This window comes from Hippopotamus amphibius, chromosome 11 (genome assembly GCF_030028045.1).
Source record: "Hippopotamus amphibius kiboko isolate mHipAmp2 chromosome 11, mHipAmp2.hap2, whole genome shotgun sequence".
Lineage (NCBI taxonomy): Eukaryota > Metazoa > Chordata > Mammalia > Artiodactyla > Hippopotamidae > Hippopotamus > Hippopotamus amphibius.
Genome location: NC_080196.1, coordinates 75,509,600 through 75,536,728, shown reverse-complemented (window position 1 = coordinate 75,536,728; position 27,129 = coordinate 75,509,600). Strand labels below are relative to the sequence as shown.

At 35.0% G+C, this 27,129-nt stretch overlaps 1 protein-coding gene and 1 long non-coding RNA gene across 12 annotated transcripts in view; one reads left to right on the top strand and one right to left on the bottom strand.

The window, feature by feature from the left end:
- MIB1 (MIB E3 ubiquitin protein ligase 1) overlaps nt 1–27,129 on the top strand; it is a 159,949-nt gene that overhangs the window by 53,262 nt on the left and 79,558 nt on the right. For all 3 annotated transcript variants that reach the window (XR_009047881.1, XR_009047882.1, XM_057698018.1), the window contains exons 10-12: nt 533–640; nt 12,279–12,476; nt 14,929–15,080. Coding sequence is in view for 1 of the 3 variants with exons in the window: in XM_057698018.1 (XP_057554001.1) it covers nt 533–640; nt 12,279–12,476; nt 14,929–15,080 (458 nt within the window). In the remaining 2 variants the exon portion in view is untranslated. The remainder of the gene's footprint in view (nt 1–532; nt 641–12,278; nt 12,477–14,928; nt 15,081–27,129) is intronic.
- The window catches only part of LOC130830732 (uncharacterized), a 47,338-nt gene that overhangs the window by 19,502 nt on the left and 707 nt on the right, over nt 1–27,129 (bottom strand). For 4 of the 9 annotated variants that reach the window (XR_009047883.1, XR_009047886.1, XR_009047888.1 and 1 more), the window contains exons 2-5: nt 27,001–27,127; nt 25,610–25,844; nt 11,148–11,209; nt 6,270–6,325 (exon numbers count right to left, since the gene is read on the bottom strand). This is a non-coding gene — a long non-coding RNA (uncharacterized LOC130830732). Of the gene's footprint in view, nt 1–3,504; nt 3,697–4,262; nt 4,479–6,269; nt 6,326–11,147; nt 11,240–21,145; nt 21,218–25,609; nt 25,845–27,000; nt 27,128–27,129 lie in introns of those variants that run through there. The other 5 variants (XR_009047885.1, XR_009047884.1, XR_009047889.1 and 2 more) reach the window with 5 other exon arrangements.

The window sequence follows — 27,129 nt, the reverse complement described above, 5'->3', positions numbered from 1 at the left end:
AAATACTGCTTTATATTAGAACAGTTGTGTATGGCTGCCCTGGTAACTCATTCATGTATCCTTCATGGTAGTTTGCTTACCATTAGCATTTCATTGTATCTGTTGAATTGAATTTGTTTATACTGTAGTAGACAGTATATCTTTTCTAAAGGTTTTTCTGTTCACCTCACTGCTTTTTTTTTTCACTGAAACAGACCTTTAGATTTAATAATTCAAGTAGACATATACATACAAAACGAATGTAACTTACTTCCCTTTGTTCCTCTTTCCCCTCCTTCTTTTCTGTTTTCAACTTTGCAGACCGGGTAAAAGTTTTTTCATAACTCTTTGAACAATGGAGCTTTCAAAGTGCCTGCATCCCTCCCTAAATTAAAGAAACCAGTTTCTGGTGATCTGTGCTAAGACATATAGAATACCAACCTAAGTTGTTTTCATAGACTCATACAATTTGCTGGCTTTAAACCTACACTATATGTACATATTGGCTGTCTCTGATTTGTGACATTCCTTCATCTTTTCTTTTTTTATTCAGGTGAATGGACAGTGTGCTGGTCACACAGCCATGCAAGCTGCTAGTCAGAATGGACATGTTGACATTTTGAAGTTACTTTTGAAGCAAAACGTGGATGTAGAGGCAGAGGTAATTAAAACTAAACCTAAAAAATTTTTTAAGTAAAAAATTAATGTCCTAGAAATGGTATTTCTGTATCATGAGATGGAATTTTTTCATTTTGAAATTTAATATTAACCTAAAGCTTTTCTGATTGAAAAGAAAAATTCGGACAAAAGACAGCTTGAAGCATTTTGTGTTTTTCTGTGATCCCTCAATATTCTAGGTGTAACCCTAAATGAAGATAGTTAAGTTTCCCTTTGCTATGGCACGACCACCGTGCTCTTGGGAGCCCAGTTGGATTTACCCATGAATTATACTGGGGCAGTTGAGGGAAGAGAAATCATGTGGGGCAAGATTTTTCCTGAGACGTGACACTCAGAGGCCTTTCTTTGTTTTTGTCTTTTGTTGTTTTTCTCCTGAGGGAACCAGTAAATTAGAATTTGTTTAGTCTTTTTGTTTCTTGACCTTAATGTGAGTTTTTGAAGATTTTACAGTGCACATTTATTACTCCCTGTGTGTATATATGCATAATTTAAAGTATTTTCTTATTAAAGGAGAAATAAATAATATTTAGTATCATTGGAATTTCATTGTATGGCTGCTGTGAGGGATGGCTCTGTTCCTTGTAGTTAACTATAACCTCATCACTTAAAAGATATAGTAGAATTACATTTGTTTTAGTCTAATGCAAGATTATTTAGGAATAAGCCAAATTCTATCAAAGTTAAACTAGGCAGAATGTTGCAGTTTTGTCCAAATGACACTTTTATCAGAGAAAGCTGTTTAAACAGTAAGGATTTGAATTTCTGAGGGCTAAATTTGTCAAGCAGTCTGTTTCTACTAATTTTAAAATTTTAGTGACATATATTTGAAACGAGAAATCTTACATTATTTTTCCTTTTTTTTCCCTGATTGTATGTATCTTGAGTTGTTGGACAGCTACTAAAGAGCCGTTGGTGTTATAGGTGTAAATAAGTCGTCTTTGATGTTGGAATTTTCTTCTGCCTAGAGCTTGAATTTCAAATTAGCATATTATACATTCGTAAACTATACACTAGTTTTATTACTGTGATGTATTTATGAATGAGATTATATACTTCGATTTTGCATTTACAGTAGTAAGTTTTAAGTCACATCTTTCTTGGTTGTGAATTTAGGAACCCAGTATGTATTATAAGGTTTTTTTGGTGATACAAGAAAGACTTAGTATCAATTTAATATTTTGTAACTGGCAGGCAATTGCTTTATTTTGTTATTATTTTAGTCTGGTCTGAGAAATGTAGTGAAATTCCATGAGTTGAACATCCCATTTTTTAATGTAATGAATCTAGAAACTACAATAACAACATTTACTAAAATATTAAAACCCTTCTGGTTTGGTTTGGTGTTTTTTTTTTGTTTGTTTGTTTGTTTTTGGCTGCGTGGCTGGTGGGATCTTGGTTCCCCCTAACCAGGAATTGAACCCCCGCCCTCCACAGTGAAAGCACCCAGTTCTAAGCACTGGACCACCAGGGAACTCCTAAAACCCTTCTGGTTAAAGCTAATAAGGTGAGAGGCTTGAACACACTGAATTTTTTTTTGCCTGATATTTTAAAAAGTATACTTTCTGATTCAGAATTACTAAGCCTCTCAACATGAGACTTTCCATAAATTTGTGTTTCTAAAGATTTCTTGTTCACATGAGATGTGTGTAATAGGGGCGCAGCTGTGGGCTGGGGGACGAAGTTGGTACTGTTTTTTAAGAGTAGGTTTTTTTTCCTTAATTGAACTCAAATACAAAACAAATGGTTAGTTATTACTGTACACATAGCTTGGAGATGGAGCGAGGCTCAGTAGGCCAGGCATTTGTAAAATAACTTTATCTTTTACTTTGGAAACTATATCTCTTACTAAAGCAGTAAGATACAGGTGGACTTCTACCATATCTGCTCCTTTGGATTTCCATTCTGTGCATTTTCTGTTTTAAAAACCATTGTAGGACACAGTAAGAATAAAGATGCAGATGTAGGGAACAGACCTGAGGTCACGGCAGGGGGTGGGAGGCGGCTGTGAATGGGAAGCTGGGATGAAGTGAGAGAGTAGCACTGATATATACACTACCAAATGTAAAATAGAGATAGCTAGTGGGAAGCTGCTGCATAACACAGGGAGATCAACTCGATGATGGGTGATGACTTAGAGGGCTGGGATAGGGAGGGTGGGAGGGAGTCTCAGGAGGGAGGGGATATGGGGGCATATGTATAAATACAGTTGATTCGCTTTGTTGTACAGCAAAAACTGGCACAACCGTGTAAAGCAATTATATTCCAATAAAGAGTTTAAAAAGAAAGAAGAACACCACTGTAGGGACTTCCCTGGTGGCTCATTGGTTAAGAATCTGCCTGCCAATGCAGGGGACATGAGTTCGATCCCTGGTCTGGGAAGATCCTACATGCTGCGCAGCCTGTGTGCCAACGACTACTGAGCCTGAGCTCTAGAGCCTGTGCTCCGCAACAAGAGAAGCCACCGCAATGAAAAGCCTGTGCACTGCAATGAAGAGTAGGCCCCGCTCACCAAAGCTAGAGAAAGTCCATGCATGGCAACAAAGACCCAAAGCAGCCAATAAATAAATAAGTAAATTTATAAAAATAAATAAAACCATTGTAGCCAGATGTAATTTGTAGAAATAGTGTGAAAAAGGAATATTTACACGTCAGGTTAAATTAATAACACAGCTTCCCAATTGGTAAAGGAAAAACTACATTTAAAAGTTGGGTTGAAATATAACTCATTGCCTAAGACTAAAACAAAAATTTATTAAAGTTTCATTTTTCTAGAACATAGAATTAACATTGTCTGTCATAAACAGCAGTATAATTTGTTTAAAACAGTGATTCTTAATTGGGGCATATTTTTGTCACATGGGGAACATTTTGTGGAGACACTTTTGATTGTCACATCTGGTTGGTGGGGAGCAGGGAAGTATTACTGGAATCTAGTGAGTAGAAACTAAGGATGCTACTAAACATCTTACAGTGTACAGGACAGCTCTCACAACAGAGTTATCTGGTCCAAAATGTCAGTAGTGCTGAGGTTGGGAAATCCTGTTTTAAAAGTTGAAGAAAATAGTTTTTACTTATAATTGTGATTCATCATGTACTAGCTTGTTTGTAAATTGATTTGTTGCAATTAATTATGGGAAATTTTAAACATTTATAGAAATAGAATAGTATAATGAATCCTGTGTACCCATTACCCTACTTTAGTTATTTTCCCTGGCCAGTTTTGTCTTATCTGTACCCTATTACCTCTCATTTCCTCCACTGAATTATTTTGAAGGAGATCCACATATCATATTATTTAATCTGTAAATATTTTAGTATGTGTCCTAGAAGATAATTGTTCATCTCTAAAAATGATTTTTTTAAGAATCTAATTTTATTAAATGTTTTGAGGTTAACTGAAGAATAGAAAGAATGACATATTTTGTTCTGTAGTTATTCTGTATCCTTTAATTTTTTTCATCTCCATCAGGAAGCAGGCTCAAGATAGTATATAGATCACAGGTTGCAAACTATAGCCCGTAGGCTAAGTCCAGCCCTTCATTTGTATTTTTTGGAACACAACACACCCATTCATTTTATTGTGTATGGCTGCTTTTGTGCTACAGCTGCAGAATTGAGTAGTTGTATGCTTGTGACAGGAGATATTTAACCGGCTTCCCTGGTGGCACAGTGGTTAAGAATCCCTCTGCCAACACAGGGGACATGGGTCAGTCACTGGTCCTGGAAAATTCCACATGCTGAGGAGCAACTAAGCCTGTGTGCCACAACTACAGAGCCCACGTTCTGCAACTTCTGAAGCCTGTGTGCCTGGAGTTTGTGCTCTGCAACAAGAGAAGCCACCATAATGAGAAACCCGTGTGCCGCAACAAAGAGTAGCCCTCACTCTCCGCAACTACAGAAACCCTGTGTGCAGCAATGAAGACTCAGTGCAACCAATAAATAAAAATAAATAAATAAATTTAAAAAAAGAGAGAGAGAGATCACATAACCTGTAAAACCTAAACAGGCCTTAAACAGAAAAGTTTGCTGGCCCCTAATATAGATGACTATTACAGATTTGTTTTAGTTGATTTAAGCTGTTATCAAAACTAAATTATTTGCTATATATTATACCTTTCAAATATGTGATAAGGTTACATGTTTTCCCTATTTCTTTTTCTTAGGGAAAACTCAGAGAGCTGTTTTGGAAAGTTGGTTGTCTCCATGTATTACACTTTGTTTCCTTCTTAATGTGTAGGTAAAGGCACCAAGGACTGTGAGATCTAGGTATGTTGATATGGGTGAGCTAGTTTTTGATCCTCCAAGCACTCAGTATTTTTTTTTTCCTACTGATGAATATAATAAGTAAAGATGTGGAGGATTTAATGGAAGTCCAGTTTTTAAAAAATATGTTCTTTACAATAAGTTTTTCAAATATAGTACAAATGTATTCTAAAGATATCAGCAAACTTTAGGTGGTTTTATTATTTAATGTTAATGAAAACTTTTGAATGGAGAATATTAATAGGGAACAATGCTAGACATTGTCAGAAAACACAAGTTTTAATGATATTGTTGCTGTCTAAAATGATAGTGGGCAAAAAGTTTAATTGGTATAAGCTTCAGTTTCCTCATCTATGAAAATAAAGGGTTGGGGAATAGAGTAAGGGAAATCATTAAGATACTATTTATAATATAGAACACGATGTCGTTATTTCCTGTGTTTGACTGTCCTTATTAAATATGTCTTTCCAACTAGCGGGAGTTAGCACAGTTTCTGAAAAACAGATGCTAATTCTGTCTGATTCTGCTTATCTAGTTAAGGAAAACAAAACTATAGAAACATTTTACTTAACTGTAATCTGGGCAGGAACGGGCAAATGGACTTTTAAGACTGGTCCAGTTTAAGGAAGTTCTTTTCTTAGAAACAAGTCAGAACTCAGAATAATAACCTTCAGAATGGTTCTAGGATTGGTATATGTGGTTTCTGGGGATCCATGTCCATTCATCTTGTGACTAGAGGCTTTCCCACCTCCCTATCCCTACCACACACACACCCCCCGCCGCCACCAATGTCTTTTGACATAGGAAGTCAAAAGAAATATTTGATTTATAAGACCCAGAAAATAGTCTTGAAGGTGCCTTTTACAGGAAGGCAGACTGCAATCTGAGATTGCAAACAAAAAAGGTCAGGTTTTAAAAGGGGACATATCATAGTTTTATAGTCCTCCCTTATCAGTAAATTTATTTAATTGTGCAGGTTGGGTCTTAAGAATCATCACTGATTCCTCTTTTGTTCCCGCCATATTCTTCACTTGATCTGTCACTAAATCCTGTTGGCTCTTTAAAATATATCCAGAATTTAAACAGTTTTCATCCTTCCTGCTGCCACTGTGCTGGTCTCCTCACACTTCTATTCTCCCAGATACCTTTATGGCCTTCTCTCTTACTTCTTTCAGGTATTTACTCATACCTTCCCTGTGAGGGGCCATCCCTTGGCTGTCTTATCTAATCTTTCTTCCCTGCTTATTTTCTCCTTGGCACTTTGTACTAGCTAACATTTACATTTTATTTACTTAATTTCGTTTATAACATTGTCTTCCCCATTAGAATGTAATGGGGAGGAACTTTACCTTGTGCATTGTTGTATCTCCAGTGTCCAGAACTGTACTGAGCTCATAGTAGGCACCTAGTAAATACCCATTGAAGGAAGGAAGGAAGGAAGGAAGGAAGGAAGGAAGGAAGGAATGAATGAACGAACGAACAAACAAACCAGAATATACCATTTCCAGACAGTCTAAAGGTTTTAATATGATCAGAATACCAGCATCTTGATTAATTGAATGAGTTTTAAGGAAAATAAGATGAAGTACAATATTTCTTATTATATTTGAGAAAAATAAAATAGTTGACCTAATTTACTGAAAATATCAGTGGGTTCAGGAAATATTTAATTTCATTGATGGTAAAAATCATGATGGTGACCAAGAGGATTCTGGGACGATGGTGGAGTAGGAAGTACTAGGAATCCATCTCCCCATCTAGTCAGCAACTACACTGGCAGAATCTTTCTAATGTAACTCTTTTAGAACTCTGGATTCTGTTGAAGGCTTGCTGTTTCCAAGGGAAGGCCTGGGTGTTAATTGTGGTTAATTTTGGTCAATTTCAGCTCCTAGCTCAGCAGGAGCTGCACATATCCCCCCCCTCCCGCCCAGTGACAGGCAGCCATATGTGTGTTCTTAGGTCAGCTTGCAAGGTGTTCTGATCTGTGATTGCTGCTTCTGATGGTGGAGGTGCAGCTTCCTCATTGGCTGAAGTGACTTCCAGAGGATTTAAGGGTCTGTGCTCTTTTCTCCTTCCCCTCCCATTTTTCTCTTTCTCTCCTCTGGAGAGCCTGGTATTAAAGACTAGGACATTCAAAAGCAACTGCATGTATGAGGGGAATTAGAAAGGCACTGCGCATACCTGAGGAAAGGTACAGGCTCAAAAAGACCCAAGGAGACCTTAAGTTTATACCTCAGGCTGTAAACATGAAGACAGGCTAAAACAGTCAAAACCAAACCAAAACCAAACCAAAAACAAAAAACCTTGCAAAAGGAGGAGACCGACTTCCACTTATGGCATTATTAGATTCAAATGTCCAGTTTTCAACAGAAAAATCATAAGGTATAAAAAGAAATAGAAAAGTATGGCCCATTCAAAGGGAAAAAAAAAAAACCACCACCACCAACAGCAAAAACCCAGCAAGTAACTGTACCTGAGAAAAACCAGGTGGCAGATCTACTAGAAAGAGACTCTAAAACAATTGTCTTAAAGATCCTCAAAGAACTAAACGAAGATGTGTAGAAAGTCGAGAAAATGATGTGTGAAGAAAATGGAAATATCACTGAAGACATAGATAACCTAGAAAGAAACTAAAAACAAATTCCAAAGCTGAAAAGTATAAGAACTTAAGTGAAAAACTCATAGGGGAATTCAGACAGATTTAACCAGGCGGAAGAAAACCAGTGAACCAGAAAATGGGACAATGGGAATTATCAAGTCTGAGAAACAGAAGGAAAAAAGACTGAAGGAAAATGAAGAGGACCTGTGGGGACCACCATATGTATTGTGGGAATCCTAGAAAGAGAAGGGAGAAAGAGGGAGGGGGGCAGTGAGGTTATTTGAGGAAACCCCCCAAATTTGATGAAAGATACAAACATCCAAAAAGCAGTATGAATTCCAAGTAGGATGGACTCAGCCCCACACTGAGATCACATTATAATCAAACTTTCAGAAGACAGAATCTTGAAAGCAGCAAGAGAGAAGTGACTTGTCACTTATAAGGGATCCTTTTAAGATTTTCAGCAGATTTCTCATCAGAAACTTTGGAGGCCAGAAGATAGTGGGGTGATATCTTCAAAGTGCGAAAGGGAAAAAAGACAAAGAAACCCTGTCAACCAGGAATCATATATCTTGCAAAACTGTACTTCAGAAATGAGGGAGAAGGCTTCTCTGGTGGTGCAGTGGTTGGGAATCTGCCTACCAATGCAGGGGACATGGGTTTGAGCCCTGATCCGGGAAGATCCTACATGCGACGGAGCAACTGCGCCCTTAAGCCACAACTACTGAGCCTGCACTCTGGAGCCTGCAAGCCAAAACTACTGAGTCCACATGCCACAATTACTGAAGCCCATGTGCCTAGAGCCCATGCTCTGCAACAAGAGAAGCCACCACAATAAGAAGCCTGCGCACTGCAATGAAGAGTAGCCCCCGCTCTCCACAACTGCAGAAAGCCCACGCACAGCAATAAAGACCCAATGCAGCCAATAAATTAAACAAACAAACAAAAAACAAAAACAAGGGAGAAATTAAGACATTCCCAGACAAAAGCTGAGGGAGTTTGTTGCCACTAGGTCTGCCTTGCCAGAATCCCTAAAGGGAGTCCTGCAGGTTGAAATGAAAGGATATTAGTAACTCAAAGTCACATGAAGAAAAAATCTCAGTAAAGGCAAATACATGGGCAATTATAAAAGAAAGCTTTTTTTATATTTTAACAACAGTTTGTAACTCCACGTCTTATTTTCTACATAATTTAAGAGACTGATGGATTTTTAAAAAACATTCATTAGCTTATGTTTTGGGGCACACAGTGTACAAAGATGTAATTTTGTGACATCAGTAACTTGGGGTGGAGATGGAGCTGTAAATGAGTAGAATTTTTGTATGTTGTTGAAGTTAAGCCTGTGTAAATTCAAATTAGAGTGTTATAGCTTTAGGAAGTTAAATGTAATCCCCATGGTGATCACAAAGAAAACAGTTATATAAAGGAAATGTGAAGGAAGTTCAAACATTTCACTACAAAAAGTCAACTAAATACAAAAGAGAGTAATATAGGAATTGGGGAGGGTGGGTAGAGGCTGTATGGTATATGGAAAACAAATAGCAAAATGATGGAAGTTTTTTCTTCTCAGTAATTACTTTAAATGGATTAAACTCCAAAAGACAGAGATGGCAAAACGGATTAAAAAAGTATTCTAACTGTGTGCTCTCTGTAGGAGACTCATTTTAGATGCAAAGACACAGATATATTATTTGTATTTTATCATGATAAAATATCATTTAAAAAAACAATTGAGGGGAAAAAAAACCCATGATTGTTATTAAGGCATATTAAGGATTCAATTCAGCACCCATTTTGATTCTTACTAGTAGTAGGTATTATGATACATCTTGGTAATAAAGATGATTAAGACACAGTTGTGGCCCCCACGAAGCTCACAGGCAAATAAAAATGACAGACTTGGAAACAAATTATCATTCTGTTGTGTGATAAGTGAGATGACAGAAGAAGAGTTAAAATGATTTTGTGAGAGTCAGGGGAAGTTTCATAGGAAAGGAGTTGCCTGAGCTGAGTTTTAAAGAATGTGTGTTTTCAAACCAGCAAGGTAATGAATAAGAGCGTTGAAGTCTGAGAGCAGCACATGGGGTCAAGTAGGTTGGTAAGTTTTATATGTGAGGAAACATGGCAGCAGGTGAGTCTGGAATGGTCCACAGAAGTAGGCTTTAAAAGAGGTTTGTTCTTTACATAGTAGAGTTACATTAAACAGTTTTAAACATAAACTCTGTGTTTTACAAAGAGAATTCTGTTCTTTGTGTGAAGAATAGATTAGGGTAAGAATACTGGATGAGCTATGGCAATAGGTCAAATCAGTAAGAATGAAGGAAGGCCTGAATTAATTAGATGTAGAATTGGACGAGAGAGAATAGATATGAGCCTAAATTGAAGAGTAAAAGCCATAGAATTTGGTGCTTGCCATAGGGGTTCAGGGAAAGGAAGTAGGTGAACATGACCTACAAATCCTGGTTTTGTGGACTGTACAGTCTGGTTTTATCAGCTAAGATAAGGAAGACTGGAGCAAGAGCAGGTTTTGGAGGTTGAGAGGAAACGGGGGAGCAAGACAATAGGAAGAACCAAGATCAGCTTTAGATTTAATTTGAGGCCCCTTTACAAGTCTTTTTTTTTTGGTAACCTTTTGGGAGTTAGCTATTGTGTTGTCCCTCCGCATCTTGTTTGGTGGCAGTATCAGAGACAGAGTAATGACCTCAATGTTTGAGGTTTTTTGGAATATTTAAGATAAATTCTAAAGAAAGCAACAAAACCTGAAAGTTAAGGTCTGTGTGTAACTGAGGTTTTCTAATTTAGAATAAAAACCTGGAAATTGTTTTCTAGTGTGTATATGTATTTTCCAAAATCTTTAAATTTTCCTTATGCACTTCCCTTTGATATATATATTTGGGTTTTAATTTTTTAGGTTTTTTTTTTTTTAATGTAAACAAATCGTTGATGGAACCTGCATAGAAGTGTTTTGGTAGCAGTTTTCTAACAATCATAAATATATGGTACACTTCATAAATATGAGGGTGAGTCAAAAATTATCCACACTCCGGTTATATTAAAACTTCTATAGGGGCTTCCTAGGTGGCGCAGTGGTTAAGAATCTGCCTGCCAATGCAAGGGACACAGGTTCGATCCCTGCTCCAGGAAGATCCCACATGCCACGGAGCAACTAAGCCCGTGTGCCAAAAAAAAAAAAAAAAAAAAACTTCTATAAATTTTACAGAGTGTGGATAATTTTTGACTCACCCTCATAGTTCCTGTTTTTATTCAGTGAGTGTTAGTGGATTCTCATTTTTAGTGGTAGAAGTACCACTAGCTAGACTTAAGAATTATAACAGAAAATAAATCCAGATTAGAGGTTAGGAAGATCTTAAATCTAAGATTCTGCAATACTGAAATGTGTTACTAGAGAGGTTAACAGTACACACACATTTTTTTTTTGTAAGAAGCTTGTTTTTCTGTAATGTTTAAATATAATGCTGCTCAGAGGTATAAGAATTGAGTCTTAAATCTTACCTGTGGTAGTTTGCCAATTCCTTTATGCTTAAGGTTGAGAGGTAACAAAAACTTGTAACCTTGTTTAGCTGGAATGTTAGTAAGGTAGAAGTACTGCTGAGTCATGGTTTCCTACCTTATGAAGAATGGTTGTCAAGTCGTTGTGGACTTCTACTTGAGCGGTTTTGCTTTTAGTATCTGTTTGAGAAAATAGGCAAAGACCAAAAACTGTTTTGAATTCAGCAACTGTTCATTTATTTTAAATATATTTAACCACAGCGGTATTTACCTGTGTTATCTTTGAAAAGTAGTTCAGATAATCCTGAGTGCCATATGGATTTTCAAACCACTTGCAAAAACTAGAGTCCACCAGGGGCTACTACCATGGGGGAAAAGGTCTGAGAGTATGCTTACTTCTAGGTGTTAAAATTTGAGATGCGTATGGAATAAAGACAGTACCTTTATAATATCCTTCTCCGTCTGCATCTAGCAAGGTAATGAGACTCCTTTTGGTATGGACTGTGTATATTATCTTTATGATACAGTACAAGCATTTTTTAAAAGCAGTTTCTTACATTTGAAAAACATTTAACCAATTGGGTCTTTTTCTGCCTCTCATCTCCTCAGAAATATGCCAACAGAAGGTGAGGCATTGCTACTGAATTCCTCTGAAATAGTTTTGGAATTTTACATGTATAGAATTATACTTGTTTTTGTTTCATTTTTATCTTTAAATGAAGTAGTTAATAATTTTTTTCTGTTCTTAAATATACAAAAAAGTGTATACTCGTCAGCTAGAGATAACCAATGTTAACATGTTGGTATATTTCTCCCCCTTAAAGCTAGTTGAGATCATACTGCTTGGCATTCTTTCTTCTTTTTAAAATTACTCAAATGGTAGTGTAATTTTTATTACTAAAAAGTCTGTGTAAAATTTTTTAAGTGAAAAAAACTTTGTATAGTTGTTTCGTGATGTAACATTTTCTAATGTTGGCTTACCATCATGGCTGATAACTTAGAAGTACTGAAGAATCACACTACTTCTGATACAACAATTGGTCCAGTATATGTGTGCATGATACAGTGATCCAGGCCATCATTTATCTTTGGAGCTAATCACAATTCAAGTGAATTTCCAGTGATTTTGTTGACTCCATTCTGTTTTCTGTTTTCTCTCATTAATCTGGTTCTTGATGAATTATTATAGCTTCAAGTTTTATTTTTGTTTCTAAAAAATTCACTGACTCATTTAAATGCTGCTGTTTAGGATAAAGATGGAGATAGAGCCGTTCACCATGCAGCTTTTGGAGATGAAGGTGCTGTAATAGAAGTGCTGCACCGAGGCAGCGCTGACCTGAATGCTCGAAACAAGCGCCGGCAGACACCACTTCATATTGCTGTCAATAAAGGTCACCTTCAAGTGGTGAAGACCTTATTGGACTTTGGCTGTCATCCCAGTCTCCAGGTAAAACCTTTAAAGAGAGATATTCTGCAGGTATTTCTAGGACTCTATTAAATGGAAGTACTAGGTTCTATGGTAAGCAGTCCTTTGTTTTTTATATGCTCAATCATAGTAAGTGATACCGAAGGTATAGAATGTCATAAACTTGGCAGTTATTCCCTCTTAGAAAAGCCTTTTTTAAGAAAGTGTCAGTAAATGGATTTTGTTTGGGGGAGTTGGGGATGGGGACATAAAAATATCAGCTATGAGGTGATTTGATTTAACTTTATTGATCATGACAGTGAGCTTCAGCATTTCATTATAGTTACTACAGAGGTATCTATATTATTTTAATTGTAGCTAAATTTATTTTAGAGTCTTGGTTTAGTCATTAATCTAGTCCTGAAAGATTTTCTGATTTGGAAAATATATATAGGGTTTTAGGATTGATTTGTAGTAGGTCCTAATTTTTGAAGCAAGAGTCACCTAAGAAATGATTCTTCCCATCTAAAGTTTTGGCAACCAGGTGAATTAAATTGGATAGATCTCAGAGAAGTAATGAAGAAGAAGAACAGGAGTAATGGGACTGAGGGTTTGAGAAGAACTGAAAGAATCAGAGATTTTGTTCAGCTAGATGGTTACTACAGACTGATATTTCTGAGGTACATCCATTTTGGAACTGACAACTTCTGAGTGGATGACTGGATTGGTGAATGGGGGGGGAATTGTGGGGAGTTAATCTGTTGAAGGAGTGGGGATATATACCTGCTAATTCTTTTTGTCTGGATGGGAGGCAAAGTCATCTGTTGAGAATAAGTGGGGAGTGGTAGATATAGAAAGGGTGATTGAGAAGAATGAAGAAGATTTGGAATAGCCACTTTGGGGAATGGAAGGCAGGACAGATGAGGGCGTGTAGAAGCTTATTCCAGCCATGTTAAGAGCCCATCTCAAGTTGGAGACGGTGAATTCTTAATGCCACCAGATAGGGGGATAGAAGTTGCATTGTTGGACTGAGCTTGTGTTAGGAATTTTTTATGTGAGTGGATGGATATATACCTGGGATTGGGAAACTTTTTCTGTAATGGGCCAGATAATATTTTAGGCTTTCATATAATTCTTATCACAGTTATCCAGTGCTGCCATTGTAGACTGAAAGCAGCTGTAGATAATACCTAAATAAATGTGTGTGGCTGTGTTTCAATAAAACTATCTACAGAAATAGGTAGAAGACTGGATTTGGCAACAGTGATATATGCCATAGGTTAGGCTATATATGGCTTTACTGGAATAGTATTCATGACTATGAAGTGAAAAAGGTCTAAATTATCCATTTATCCAGATGACCGATAGTGAATAACAACTTAACGCTAAATCATTGATTAATGAAAAAAGTATTCAGCGTGAGAAAAAGGTAGACTGAGACTGCCAAATTTTCTTTTTCATTTGTCTTCACTTTGAGTTAACTAGTCACCTTCCCGCCCTTTGAAAACATTTAGATTAATGATTCTCAACCGTGACTACACAACATAGTCATCTGGGGAGCTCTGAAAAACTTTTGATGCCTGGCTCTCACCCTCAGAGATTCTTGCGTAGTTGGTCTGAAGAACAGCCTGGATGTCAGGATTTTTAAGAACTCCTCACAGATTCTAAAGCGTAGTTAAGGTTGAGAACCACTGACTTTATTATCATTATTTTAAGTTTTTATTTTAATTTTCAGGACAGTTTTAGGTTGACAGCAGAATTGAGTGGAAAGTACAGAGTTCCCATATACTCTCTGCCCCCACACTTGCACAGCATCCTCCAGTATCAACGTCCCCCAGTAGAATGGTGCAATCGTTAAAATCAGTGAACCTACCTTGACACAGCATTATCACTCAAGGTCCATAGTTTGCGTTAGGGTTTACTCAGTGTTGTATCTTCTATGGGTTTTGACAAATGAATAATGACGTGTAACCACCATTGTAGTACCATACAAAATAGTTTCACTGCCCTGAAAATCCTCTGTGGAGAACCACTGACTTTAAATTCATTACCATGGGGCTCTAAGACTGGTGTAGGTTTGGTATGGAATTTTAGGGTATAACAATTAATGGTAGGAATGTGGTATAGCAGGCCATTGTAAGCTAATGAGTTGGGGTTGGGGGGCAGCTTTTCCCCTTCATTGAATTTTGTCATTTGCTAAATTATATTTGAGGGTACTTCTTTGATTTTATTTTTTATTTTCTTTGGAAAGCTACAGCATGTTTATTGTATTTTCCATCCAGATTGAGTAGGACTATCTTTACGATAATGAGGCTAATATTTCTTGCTTGCATTTTAAAATTTAACACACAGCATGTATTATTAATGGTTGTTGGATATGGCTTCTGTTTTTCTTTCTTTGTTTAGTAGTTCATTGTAAGTATTAACGTTACATATAATGATTAATTGAAGAACTACTAATGAAAGTCTCTTTAAACTTTAAAAAAAAAAAAAGGATTCTGAAGGTGATACCCCTCTTCATGATGCAATAAGTAAGAAACGTGATGATATCCTGGCAGTTCTTCTGGAAGCTGGAGCGGATGTTACCATTACAAATAATAATGGATTTAATGCTCTACACCATGCTGCACTAAGAGGAAATCCCAGGTAAAGGTGTCACCTTTTACTATTTTATATGCAATTTAAAAATATTTTCCTATTGGTGGTTCTCTTTTTCTGACACTTATGAGGAAATAATTTTGGTTTACTTTAATATTTTAAATCATTTTAAGGTCTGTGGAAATTATGACTTCATTAAGTAGTTTTATATGATTTTTTTTGGTTAAACTAATACAAGTATTATGAAACGACTATTTAAATATATGTTAAATATGGATATAAAATATCAGGAATACTTGCTTATATTCTAAAGATTTAATTAAAATGCATTATTGCATTTGGAGATTTATGTTTCTTCAAGGTCATTCTCAGGTGTCCTCTAACCCCATGTTATTTATTTGCATGGTAATTATTTTTTTAAACTTGTGACTAAATAACTATTAAGTTACCTGATTTCTTATTAATAATATAATTAGCTGTAAACTTTTAGTATAGATGTTATCCAATCATTGTTATAGTAATAGATGGTTTACTGAAAAAAGTGCTTGCTGGTTAAAGTTTGAGAATGACTTTTGGGAAGTCATAGAATTCATAAAGGATCAGTGAAGTCTCACAGAAAAGGAAAATGCTTAGCTTTGCTTAACCTAGAACTTTCTATGAATGAAGTTTTTGGAACACCTTTACCTTGAGAAGCATTTTAGAAAATCCTGCATTAGATGTCTTCTGTTTATAGTTGAATCAAACCTACATATATTGACTGAGGGAGATGTATACTTTGGTAATTTACCCTAAATTTTAAAAAAATTGAGATATAATTGACATATAACATTATGTTAGTATCAGGTATTACAAAATGATGGTTTGTTATTTGCATGTATTGTGAAGTGATTTTCACAGTAAGTCTAGTTAACATCCATTATCATCCATAGTTCCAAAATTTTCTTTCTTGTGGTGAGAACTTTTAAGATCTGTTCTCTTAGCAGCTTGCAAATATATAATGCAGTATTATTAACTATAAACACCATGAATTCTTATTCTTCGGTTCCATAATGCATTTTTAACTCATGTTGTTTCCTTTTAATTTTTTGCTATTTTATAAGCTTCCCAGGATCACCACTAGAGGGTGAGCACAGAGAACAAAAGGATTTTATTGTGATTGGTTGTTGGTACCCATAACAGTGGGTATATAATCTAGGAGGAAAAAAATGGCTGTATTTTAGGTTATGTCTTGATTTGTTTTTTTAAATTACAAATATTTGAACACTTCACATGTTGGCATTATAAAGGAGACAAAGTAGTATTATATGTTCCCTGCCTTTCAAATAAAAGATGATAATGATAGCATTTACCACATGCCAGGCCTTTACTAAGTAGTGTACATGCATTTTCTCATTTAATCCTTTAAACAGCTTTTTGAAGCAGGTGTTAATATCCTCATTTTATAAATGAAGAATATGAGGCTTATAAAGAGATGAATTTACTTATTCAAGACCATGCAGCTGACTAGTGGAACAGTTGTAACTTGAACAAGGTCTATTTGACTTTAGAATCATTGCTTTTAGTTACTTTATATTATTTTCTCCGTATTATGGTCTGTATGTGAGGCAAGACTGGAACTCGTGGACAGTGAATGATTTAACTAAGAATGTATTAATATACCAAGCCCACTTCCTGTGCTTAGTGAGCCTTTCTAACTTTATCTCCTCCTAATTAAAATGCCTCTGCCCACCTTGCCCTTCAGCTACATTATAGTACTCTCTCCCCCAAATTGTCTGCTTTCTTCCCTCATTTATTAAGCATTTTCCTTCATTAAGATGCCCTATCCCCCTTCTTTTTCTTAACCAACTTTCTTCCAGTGCTCCTAGATCTCATCATTGAAATTATTTTCTGTTTGCCCTATACTTCCTTGTTCTGTGTTTTTGTTTTGTTGCACTTATAACCTGCTTTGTGCTGTCCCTTAGTATGTGCATTTTTATGGTTCTTTCTTTTAAAATTGTGGGTGCAAATATTTATCTCCTATAATGCCTTGACTATACTGGGGACTCAATACATGTTAGTTTTAATTTGACAGGACAGTGTTAGATATCACCAGAGTATATGATCTCACATCTTGGGTCACAAATCAAGCCTCTGTAAATTCAAGAAAATTGAAGTCATATCAAGCATCTTCTTTGACCACAACGCCATGAGACTAGATATCAATTACAGGAAAAAAAAAAACGTAAAAAATACAAACACATGGAGGCTAAACAATATGCTATTAAACAACCAAGAAATCACTAAAGAAATCAAAGAGGAAATCAAAAAATATCTACAAATGACAATGAAAACACAACAACCCAAAACCTATGGGACGCAGCAAAAGCAGTTCTAAGAGGGAAGTTTATAGCAATACAGTCTTACCTCAAGAAACAAGAAAAAATATCGAATAAACAACCTAACCTTACACCTAAAACAATTAGAGAAAGAAGATCAAAAAAACCCCAAAGTGAGCAGAAGGAAAGAAATCATAAAGATCAGATCAGAAATAAATGAAAAAGAAATGAAAGGAACAATAGCAAAGATCAGTGAAACTAAAAGTTGGTTCTTTGAGAAGATAAACAAAATTGATAAACCATTAGCCAGACTCATCAGGAAAGAAAGGAAGAAGATGCACATCAACAGAATTAGAAATGAAAAAGAAGAAACAACTGACACTGCAGAAATACAAAAGATCATGAGAGACTACTACAAGCAACTATATGCCAATAAATTGGATAACCTGGAAGAAATGGATAAATTCTTAGAAAAGTACAATCTTCCAAGACTGAACCAGGAAGAAATAGAAACTATGAACAGACCAATCACAAGTACAGAAATGGAGACTGTGAATAAAAATTTCCCAACAAACAAAACCCCAGGGCCAGATGGCTTCACAGGCAAATTCTATCAAACATTTCGAGAAGAGCTAACACCTATCCTTCTCAAGCTCTTCCAAAATAAAGCAGAAGGAGGGACACTCCCAAACTCATTCTACAAGACCACCATCACCCTGATACAAAAACCAGGCAAAGATGTCACAAAAAAGGAAAATTACAGGCCAATATCACTGATGAATATAGATGCAAAAATTCTCAATAAAATACTAGCTAACCGAATCCAACAGCACATTAAAAAGATCATACACCATGATCAAGTGGGGTTTATCCCTGGGATGCAAGGATTCTTCAGCAAATCAATCAGTGTGATACATCATATCAACAAATTGAAGGATAAAAACCATATGATCATCTCAATAGATGCAGAAAAAGCTTTTGACAGAATTCAACATCCATTTATGATAAAAGCTCTCCAGAAAATGGGCATAGAAGGAAATTACCTCAACATAATAAAAGCCATATATGAGAAACCAAAAGCCAACATCGTTGTAAATGGTGAAAAACTGAAAGCATTCCCTCTAAGAACAGGAACAAGACAAGGGTTCCCACCCTCACCATTATTATTCAACATAGTTTTGGAAGTTTTAGCCACAGCAATCAGAGAAGAAAAAGAAATTAAAGGAATCCAAATTGGAAAAGAAGAAGTAAAATTGTCCCTCTTTGCAGATGATGTAATATTATACATAGAAAACCCTAAAGACTCCACCAGAAAACTGCTAGCACTAATCGATGAATTTAGTAAAGTAGCAGGATACAAAATTAATGCGCAGAAATCTCTTGCATTCCTATACACTAACAACGGAAGAGCAGAAAGAGAAATTAAGGAAACTCTCCCATTTACCATTGCAACAAAAAGAACAAAATACCTAGGAATAAACCTGCTTAAGGAGGCAAAAGACCTATATGCAGAAAACTATAAGACACTGATGAAAGAAATCAAAGGCGATAAAAACAGATGGAGAGACATACCATGTTCTTGGATTGGAAGAATCAACATTGTGAAAATGACTATGCTACCCAAAGCAATTTACAGATTCAGTGCAATCCCTATCAAATTACCAAGGGCATTTTTAACAGAACTAGAACAAGAAATCTTACGATTTGTATGGAAATGCAGAAGACCCCAAATAGCCAAAGCAATCTTGAGAAGGAAAGATGAAGTTGGTGGAATTAGGCTTCCTGACTTCAAACTATACTACAAGGCCACAATGATCAAGAGAGTATGGTCCTGGCACAAAAATAGAAAGGAAGATCAATGGAACAGAATAGAGAACCCAGAGGTAAACCCATGCACATATGGGTACCTTGTCTTTGACAAAGGAGGCAAGAATATACAGTGGAAAAAAGACAGCCTCTTCAATAAGTGGTGCTGGGAAAATTGGACAGCAACATGTAAAAGAATGAAATTAGAACACTTCCTAACACCATACACAAAAATAAACTCCAAATGGATTAAAGACCTACATGGAAGGCCAGACACTACAAAACTCCTAGAGGAAAACATAGGCAGAACACTCTATGACATCCATCAAAGCAAGATCCTTTTGGACCCACCTCCTAGAATCATGGAAATAAAATCAAGAATAAACAAATGGGACCTCATGAAATGTAAAAGCTTTTGCACAGTGAAAGAAACCATAAACAAGACAAGAAGACAACCCTCAGAATGGGAGAAAATGCTTGCCAATGAAGCAACGGATCAGGCATTAATCTCCAGAATATACAAGCAGGTCATGCAGCTTAATACCGAAAAAGCAAATAACCCAATCCACAAATGGGCAGAAGACCTAAATAGATATTTCTCCAAAGAAGACATACAGATGGCCAAGAAACATGGAAAGATGCTCAACATCACTAATCATCAGAGAAATGCAAGTCAAAGCCACAATGAGGTATCACCTCACACCAATCAGAATGGCCATCATCAAAAAATCTAGAAACAATAAATGTTGGAGAGGGTGTGGAGAAAAGGGAACTCTCCTGCACTGTTGGTGGGAATGTAAGTTGGTACAGCCACTATGGAAAACAATTTGGAGGTTCCTTAAAAAACTACAAATAGAACTACCATATGATCCAGTAATCCCACTCCTGGGCATATACCCAGAGAAAACCATAATCCAAAAAGAAACATGTACCGTAATGTTCATTGCAGCACTATTTACAATAGCCAGGACATGGAAACAACCTAAATGCCTATCAACAGATGAATGGATAAAGAAGATGTGGCATATATATACAATGGAATATTACTCAGCCATGAAAAGGGATGAGATGGAGCTATATGTAATGATGTGGGTAGACCTAGAGTCTGTCATACAGAGTGAAGGAAGCCAGAAAGAGAAAAACAAATACTGTATGCTAACTCATATATACAGAATCTTAAAAAAAAAAAAAAAAAATGGTACTGATGAACCCAGTGACAGGGAAAGAATAAGGATGCAGGTGCAGAGAATGGACTAGAGGACATGGGGTTGGGGGGGCAGGGGGCGAAGGGGAAGCTGGGACGAAGTGAGAGTAGCATGGACGTATATACACTACCAACTGTAAAATAGATAGCTAGTGAGAAGTTGCTGTATAACAAAGAGATCAACTCGATGGTGGGTAATGCCTTAGAGGGCCAGGACAGGGAGAGCAGGAGGGAGTTGTGGGAGGGAGGGGATATAGGGATATATGTATAAATACAGCTGATTCATTTTGGTGTACCTCAAAAGCTGGTACGAGTGTAAAGCAGTTATGTTCCAATAAAGAGCTTAAAAAAATAAAATTTACAAAAAGAAAAAAGTATGTAATCAATTAAAATATAAATTCTGTAGAGAAGTGGTCAAGATTTCACAGAGAGCAATTATTTCAAATTATAATGGTCAAAAAGATTTTATTGAGGGAATTTAGGTTATAATATTTTTAGGTTATAAAGTTTAAGATAGACTGAAAATTAAAGTGTTTAGGAATTGAGTAACTTTTAAATATTTTGAATTATTTAGCTTTATTGAGAATAGGCATAGTATATTTAATAATATTAAGCCTATACAAGGAGGAAAAAAAATACTACTTTTTCTTTAATTCTTGAGAATTCTTCTGGAAATTTATAGCAGTGACTTCGCCAACCAGATAATTAGTATCAGGTGACATAAAAAAAGAAAAAGAAACAACAAAACTTCAAAGTGGTGCTTTAGTTAAAGGTACACAACTTCTTTTTCCCTATTTCCTTAGGACATTTTATACAGTTGTGACTGTAGATTGCCCGATAAAGTGTGACTTTAATTGTACCTGAAAGAGTATCAGAAGATAACACAAGTTATATATTGGTTGTAATTGTAAGTTGGTTGTTTTTAGTTTTTTTTTTTCTATATCAAAATTCTTATTCTGAAAATTAGCTTTTCTTTCCTGATACTAACTAGTGATGTTGTAAGACAGAGGAAACTATTTTAACTCAGAATTTTAAAAAAAAGTCTCCTCATTTTACAACTGAGGAAACAAGTTTGGAAAGGTGAAATACCTACATGAGTAAAAGGTAGCAATGCTCAGTATTTTGTTTCCTTTTTGAGGATTAAAGTCTTTTGGTTCAGGGTCAGAAGAATTAGATACTTACTGTTTAAGTCTGTCCACAAGATGCCCTGCATTGTCATCATCTTTTCCACCCTACCTATCTATGTTCTGTTAATTAGCAGTAAAATTAAATGCTAATCATATGGAAGGTAGTGACTCAGCATTTCTGGAGTTTTATTTTATGTAATGTTATATTTTTCTTTAATTTAAAAATGTGTGTGTCCACCCTGTGGTATTCCTGCTTCAGGTGACCTTCCCAGATATTTTCTTCCTTTGAAGAAAGTTTTGGTTTTTTTAAATTATGTGGCATAGTCTATATTTCAGTGCCATTTCTTTTCTGAAGGATAAGAAATTTAATACCAAGAGACCATAAATGAATAAAATAATTTTATTTGAAAGCCTTACTTCATCCACACATTTTTCGTAAAGCTGTATATAAACATTTACCATTTTGGATCTTCCAAGTAGAATTAACAGTAACAAATTATTTGATTTAAACCACAATCTGAGTAATTTAAATAAGTTGAAATTAGTTGACGTGATTGATATTGATAAATGAAAACGCTGGCTGTCCTGTAGTAATCAATGCATAGCTACAGCTGGTTGAAGGGGACCAAATCCATTGAAGAGGCGATTTGGTTCCATTTTACCAGCTCTAGCAAAGCATTGCAGTGCTGCTAGTTTAGGACCCAGTTACAGTATTACAGTTACAGTGTCTTTTATTTGTAAAATTATGGTTATTATCCTTCCACAGATGTTAAGAGATGCTCATATCAGTATTTCAGCCATTGAATGTAAAACTGTTGAAGGCACTTTTCCTACTATTTCCTACTCTAGTTGCACAGAAGTCTTTACCCTTTAACACATTGTTAGTGCATTGAGGAGTTATCAGTGTACATCTTTATTTTTAACACCTTTGCTTAATTTTTAAATACAGACAGTAACCTGTTTCAAAACCAACACCATTTAAAAGAGCAAATAGACCTTGATGTATATCAGAGTAATGTTTTCTATTTAACTTTGGGCAGTAAACCAAATAAGTAAGGAAAATAGGTTAGGGAAGACTACTATTAGTCATACTTTTCTACTGCCACTGCTTTTTTTAGTGTTTTACTTAAGGACTAACAGCAAGTTGCTGACAGGGGATGGAGGAATAAGTGGCCTTAAGAAAGTACCTCTGCCCTTTGGTTTATAAATAGATCACACGTGTATTCAGTGTATTGCTTAGACTTGTGTTAAAAGGAACTGTCATGCATGATAGCTTATTTTTCTTTCTTTTTACTTGTGTAGTGTTACTAATCATAGGTTAATAATTTAACCCTTTTAAAGGTCTAGTTCCTTGACTGAATTCTCTGTCATTTTGGGTACAGATTGCCTATTAACTTCTCATTATCAGTTTAATAATACATTGACTTGTTGGCAATAATCATGAATTTGAGTATTAAAACTATCATTAAAACTCAGTAGAGCAAATTTTTGTTATAAAGGGATTTCACTATTGGGAAGGGATGCCTTCTGAAAATACTTGTTTGAAACAAAAGTTTGAGCAGTTATAGTTTGCCTATGAGGTAAGTGCTCTCAGTGAAATATAAAGAGTAAATGAATAGTTAACTGTTTTGAACCAAACTGGGAGAAGTTCAACACTGATTCAGGCAATGTTCAAACAATTCTCATATTAAGTATATTCTGCATCTGTTGGTTGACGAGTATCATGCTGCTGGCGAAATTAATGTAACTACAATTACTTCCATCATTTATTCTAATAGAAGTGAAACAGGTGTTAAATTGCCTGGACTTAAGTGCTGAAGATAGCAATAAAACTGGCTTCTATTTTTACTAGTTATATGGGAGCTGTTTAGCAGATCCAGTTGCTCAAGTGTGCTTTTGGATGGCAGTTCAGTTTCATATACTGGCCATATCGGGGCAAGGAGAGGCCATGGAAAAAAAATAGTACAGCATTTGATAATGTCAGCATCTGTTATCCCTGTCAGAGAGACAGTTGAAATGTTTGTTACACCAGTGTCAGCAGATGCCCAGAGTTTAATATGTACTCAGTTAAAAATGAACAGCTGATCTAAGTGATAGATGTGACATTTTAGAGTGATTGAAAATACTCTTAGATATATTAAGTTAAACTTGTAAGCACTAGAATCAGTGTATAATTTTACTTTTTCAGATGAATAACAGATGCTGTCATTTTATTTTCTAGGAATTATATACTCTTAATATTGTAGCAGTGAGATTCTTAGTTGCTGGGATGTTTTAAAATAATTATTAAAAATGTTTATACCTATAGAATGATGAATATAATTGTTTATTATAAAACATGGGTTTAGTAATACCCTTTGAGTAGCCTTATAGAGGAATCTCTACTTTTGAGGTATATTTAGGGCATGTACAGTTGAACTTTATAAGTGGAATATGAAGCATTGCCATTCTGTTAGTGGATGATCAGAAAGAAGGGCTATTCTTGAGTGAGTTAAGCTTTGAACTGATTTTTTCTTTTAAACTGAAATTTAAAAATTATGAACTTTTTGTAATTTACAATAAATATTCAATAATTTATTTGCTACCATATCGAATAGAATCATTCTCTCATTCTTTATAATCTGCTGATAAAATGAAAATCATCTTTTGACAATTAGCTAGTTGTCTTATTAAACAGAGAGAAAAATTAACAATTCATGGATAACCTTATAGCCATTTCTATTAACTGTGACACAAAAAATTTAGACATGTTGACACGTCTGAATATTCTAGTCAAAATAAAACTTTTAGTAAGAAATGATTAGAATATATGAATATTAGTATTTCTTTTTTCAAAGTCTATTATAGTAGCTTAAAATAGGTACTACTTATAAATTGTTGCTAAGAACTTTATCATTTATAATTTTTTATTCATATATAAATATATAGTATACAAAATAAATTTTACATAAAATACAAAAAAGTATTTTAATATCTCTAGCATACTATAAATAGTAGGTCTATAATGTTTATAAAAAATTGAATTGTAATTGCATAGTATCAATAAAAAATGGTTATTCTTTCTGTATAAATTGGTTTCTTGACTATGGTGTTTTCATTTTATGTGCCCTCTTTAGAGAAAGCAAATTCAAGGGTAATATAGATAATAATTTATTTTAAATATTTGGTAGTCTGTGGCCAGTGTGCCCTGTTGATTTATAGCTATTGCCCAGAATTTTGTCATTTTTTATGAATAAATCTTATGTCTTGATTCATTCTGAGTACTTACATAGCACTGAAAGTGGAGATTGGATTAGGGAGAAGGACAAGGACTCTTTTTTTTTCTTTTAGAGTAGAATTTTACTTGAAAGGTAGTCTTTTAAAATTATAACTATGTCTATAGCTTTGAAAAAGAAAACCTAAAACAACAAAACTTGCTTCAGAAATTCCTCTAATATTATCAAATTATGAATATATCAAAATATGAAGAATAGCTGTTGAAATGCAAATGAAGTCAGCTTTTGTTAAATCAGTCAACCCTACTCATATGATACATTTAAATTAAGATCAAAGTGTGGAGACAGAAAATAGGTCATGTGTATCCGTCATTGTTTTATACTAGTAATACTGTTTTCTCTTTTGTATTCAAATTTTAATCATGTGAATACTTAATTAAAAAATGTAAAATGTATGTTTAATTTAAAAGATTTAAAAGGAATTTCATGGTAATTTTAAATCTACTTCAGTAAAACTTTTTTGCTTCACAAAATATAAATCTTAGTAACATTTAGTTTCCATCTGTAAGTAGTAGGTACATTTTTTTGGTGTTAGTATTGCCAAAGGTCATCTCTTTGATATTAGGTTAATTTACCATATGAAGGTCATTCACATAGCTTCAGTCTAGATCCCTCTTGGTGGTTTATTGCCTACCAAAAATACATACTTCTTTACATTCCATAGCATTGTATGTTCATATGGGTACATAAAGAAGTATGTACTCTGAGTAGGTATTACTAAGTTGTTAGCTGTAAAAACATGAAATGTTTTATTTTCCCATTTGTTAGTAAAACATTCAGCTTACTGATGGAGAGCAATGGTAGATCATTTGCAGAGAGTATCAAAGACTAAACTTTATAACAGATTTACCTGAAGCATGGCATTAGTGCCATTCATGGTTCCTTGTTCTTGATGGACATATACTTCTAAATATTGACCAGTTATATGTTGAACTTTGTCCTGGTTGGGTTCTTTTTGCAAGAGATCCTTAGAATCAGTGGGGATTTACAGAGTATATTATTTCAGAAATTGGTACGATCAGCCTAGTGTTTCTTCATAGTCTTCAGAGCAAATTTCTTCTTATTTTGTAGTTTGCTTCTAGATCCTGCAAGTAGACAATAATTAATTTGGTGCAGATTATTTTTACAAGCTAAATTATTGTACTAAAAACTTAACAATTAGCCAATTAGTACTACTTGTGATATTGACTCTAAAGTTAAAAAGACAAGGAGAAAAACTACATCTTTTTAGAGTGTGAATGAACTGAATTTTTAAAGATGATGATTTTTTTGTTAGTTTTTTTTAAGGTCACAGATAAGAACTCATGGACATTTGAAAACTTCTTTGTTGTTCCTTTCTTTTTATTAGTTACCTGAATTTTGTACTTTGTTGCTCCCATTTAACTTAAATATGAATTTAGATAGGTGAATTAATATCTAATTTTGGTGAGTTGAGTTGTTTTGAGTCTTTGATTTTTTTTTTTAATATAAAGAATAAGTACCAGAACAGTCAACTTTTCCAAAGTCCCACGTAAAAGAACTGAAAGTTATTAGCCTCTGAGCAGCTGAGTTTTAACTTGATCATTTAGCATGAAAAGAAATTATAGTCAGTGAGTTGCCTTTTATTATTGTGGTATTAAAAGGTTAGTTTAAAAGAAAACTGTAAGAAATTTTCAGATTTGAGAAAGGAGGGGGAAAAAAGACATGGAAAGTAGAATTTCTGCAGCCTGTGATAAAAAGCTAGTGCAGCTCATAGAGAGCAAATCAGAATGTAGCAGTAGATAGCCCAGTACTACAGCAATTTCAGCAATGCAGCATTAGAGTTGTACCGTACATTCTGATTTATTTTTGTGTCCAAGTGTTAGAGTGGGCATTAAAAAGTATTTTGTGATCTACCAAGTTTCTTGGTTGACTAAACCTGAAATAGTTAATAGTTTTTAAAACATAGTATAGTTTGGAAGCAGGATGCGATTTACTAAGGATGCAAAGTCACCATTTAATCTGAAACAGTAAAGACTAACTCTTTAATAATGTAAACAAGAGGAATAGATTTGTACAAGTTTGAGATCAAGAGTTACCTTTCATGATATTTGAACAACGTTCCTTTTTACACTACATAAGCTCTCTGCTTGAACTGTGAAACTAGACTGTTCCCAGATAGAATTTAATCTAACAACAAAAACATGTATCGAGTCAATAATAGGTAAACATGCAGAAAGTCATAAGCATCCTTAAAAGTACAGGCCTGTGGTGCTGTGTTACCTGTAAGCTTAGTGTCATGCAGCATTAGCAGCAGGAAGAGAGATAATGACCTAGAGAGTCACATCAGCAGCAGCCATCTCATCTTGATTGTTTCTTCATTCTGTTTGCTGAATCAGCGCTTCTTTTCCT